We start from the raw sequence: 1,182 nt of genomic DNA, 5'->3' as shown, positions 1-1,182 counted from the left end.
TCATACAAATTCAAGAATCAAATTTGCTAAACGTTCTTGAACATTCGAAACTTCGTCCTCGTGAAATGGTGTTGAGTCTCCAAATACCTTAATAAATGTTAAATAATATTAGAATATTGTATCATCATTAAAGAACACAATTAACACAAATAATTGAAAAATTCGGATACACACCTGATTCCATGAATTAACAATACCGGCAGATACAGTGTTCAACATATGTATCATAACATAATAACCACTCTCATGATTGAAAGATTGTCTTTGGCACTACAAAAAAAATAGTTAACTTACTGTGAGAAACACCATCGCAGAGAAACACAATGATAGCAGAGAAACACCATCGCAGAAAACAAAAAATTAGATTCTTTATGTAATTGTTAACTTACTGTGAGAGTAGTTTTCCATGTTGGCTTTCTCTGTTTTCTTGAACCTTTCAACATATTATATCCATTTATAGCTCTACAATAATATATTCATTAAATTTGTCTGATAACACATCATAAATTACATGAGATAAATAAATAAAATACTTACGAATCAACAATAAGAACAATATTTTTATCTGGTCTCAACCCCTTTGAACATAGGAAGATTACATTTTGTGTTTTTGGCTCAATAATGAGCAATTGCCAATGATGACTACATTGAGAAACAAAAATTAAATGTGTCAACTTCAATTCTTTCTAATATATATATAGATATATATGTGTGTGTGTGATTACCTATAACAATCAAACACACTTACTTGTGTAAGTAAGGTACAAAAAAACAGTCTTTCTCATTCTCAACCAGCTTTTCAGTTATGTAAGACTGAGAACCAGCTCGATCAGTTTGTGGTTGAATGAAATTAGGATCAATAAAACCATACATGTTACTCTTGTCCAACCGAGTACAAAGGTGTTTCATATACAAATAAACTAGTTAGTGTACAAGTGTTTCAATATCCCATTCATCCACCAAAATACTGACTGTCTTTCGAGCAACGGAACCCACAAGACTCTTGAACTTTTTTCTGTTTGCCCCTAAAGGTAGTTTGGTCTTTTGATCGAAATCAATTGGTTTCTTAACATTACTCAGTGTCAACTCTATCATCCGTGTTCCACGTCTACCCCTCTTTTTGGTTGGCTGAGTATCCTTCTCGCTTGATGAAGGAGCTGATCGATCATCCATGTCTCTGCA

At 32.7% G+C, this 1,182-nt stretch overlaps 1 protein-coding gene across 1 annotated transcript; it reads right to left on the bottom strand.

Annotated features, from left to right (window-relative positions):
• On the bottom strand, positions 1 to 909 carry LOC123886299. The gene is made up of 5 exons (XM_045935629.1): positions 749 to 909; positions 538 to 642; positions 390 to 462; positions 175 to 270; positions 1 to 87 (listed from the first exon to the last, which is right to left on the bottom strand). The coding sequence occupies exons 1-5, from the start codon at positions 907 to 909 to the stop codon at positions 1 to 3; spliced, it is 522 nt and encodes a 173-aa protein (XP_045791585.1).
• Positions 910 to 1,182: the final 273 nt, after the last annotated feature.

This window comes from Trifolium pratense, linkage group LG5 (genome assembly GCF_020283565.1).
Source record: "Trifolium pratense cultivar HEN17-A07 linkage group LG5, ARS_RC_1.1, whole genome shotgun sequence".
In the NCBI taxonomy this organism is placed as follows: domain Eukaryota; kingdom Viridiplantae; phylum Streptophyta; class Magnoliopsida; order Fabales; family Fabaceae; genus Trifolium; species Trifolium pratense.
This window is presented reverse-complemented; position numbering and strand designations above follow the sequence as displayed.

What these genes read in the sequence shown, in the direction of transcription:
- LOC123886299 (XM_045935629.1), bottom strand. Translation starts at nt 909, where the DNA reads ATGAAACACCTTTGTACTCGGTTGGACAAGAGTAACATGTATGGTTTT. An exon ending in TTTGTACCTTACTTACACAA is followed by an intron (nt 643 to 748) that starts GTAAGTGTGTTT and finishes TTCTCAATGTAG; the next exon opens with TCATCATTGGCAATTGCTCA. An exon ending in TTGTTAATTCATGGAATCAG is followed by an intron (nt 88 to 174) that starts GTGTGTATCCGA and finishes ACATTTATTAAG; the next exon opens with GTATTTGGAGACTCAACACC.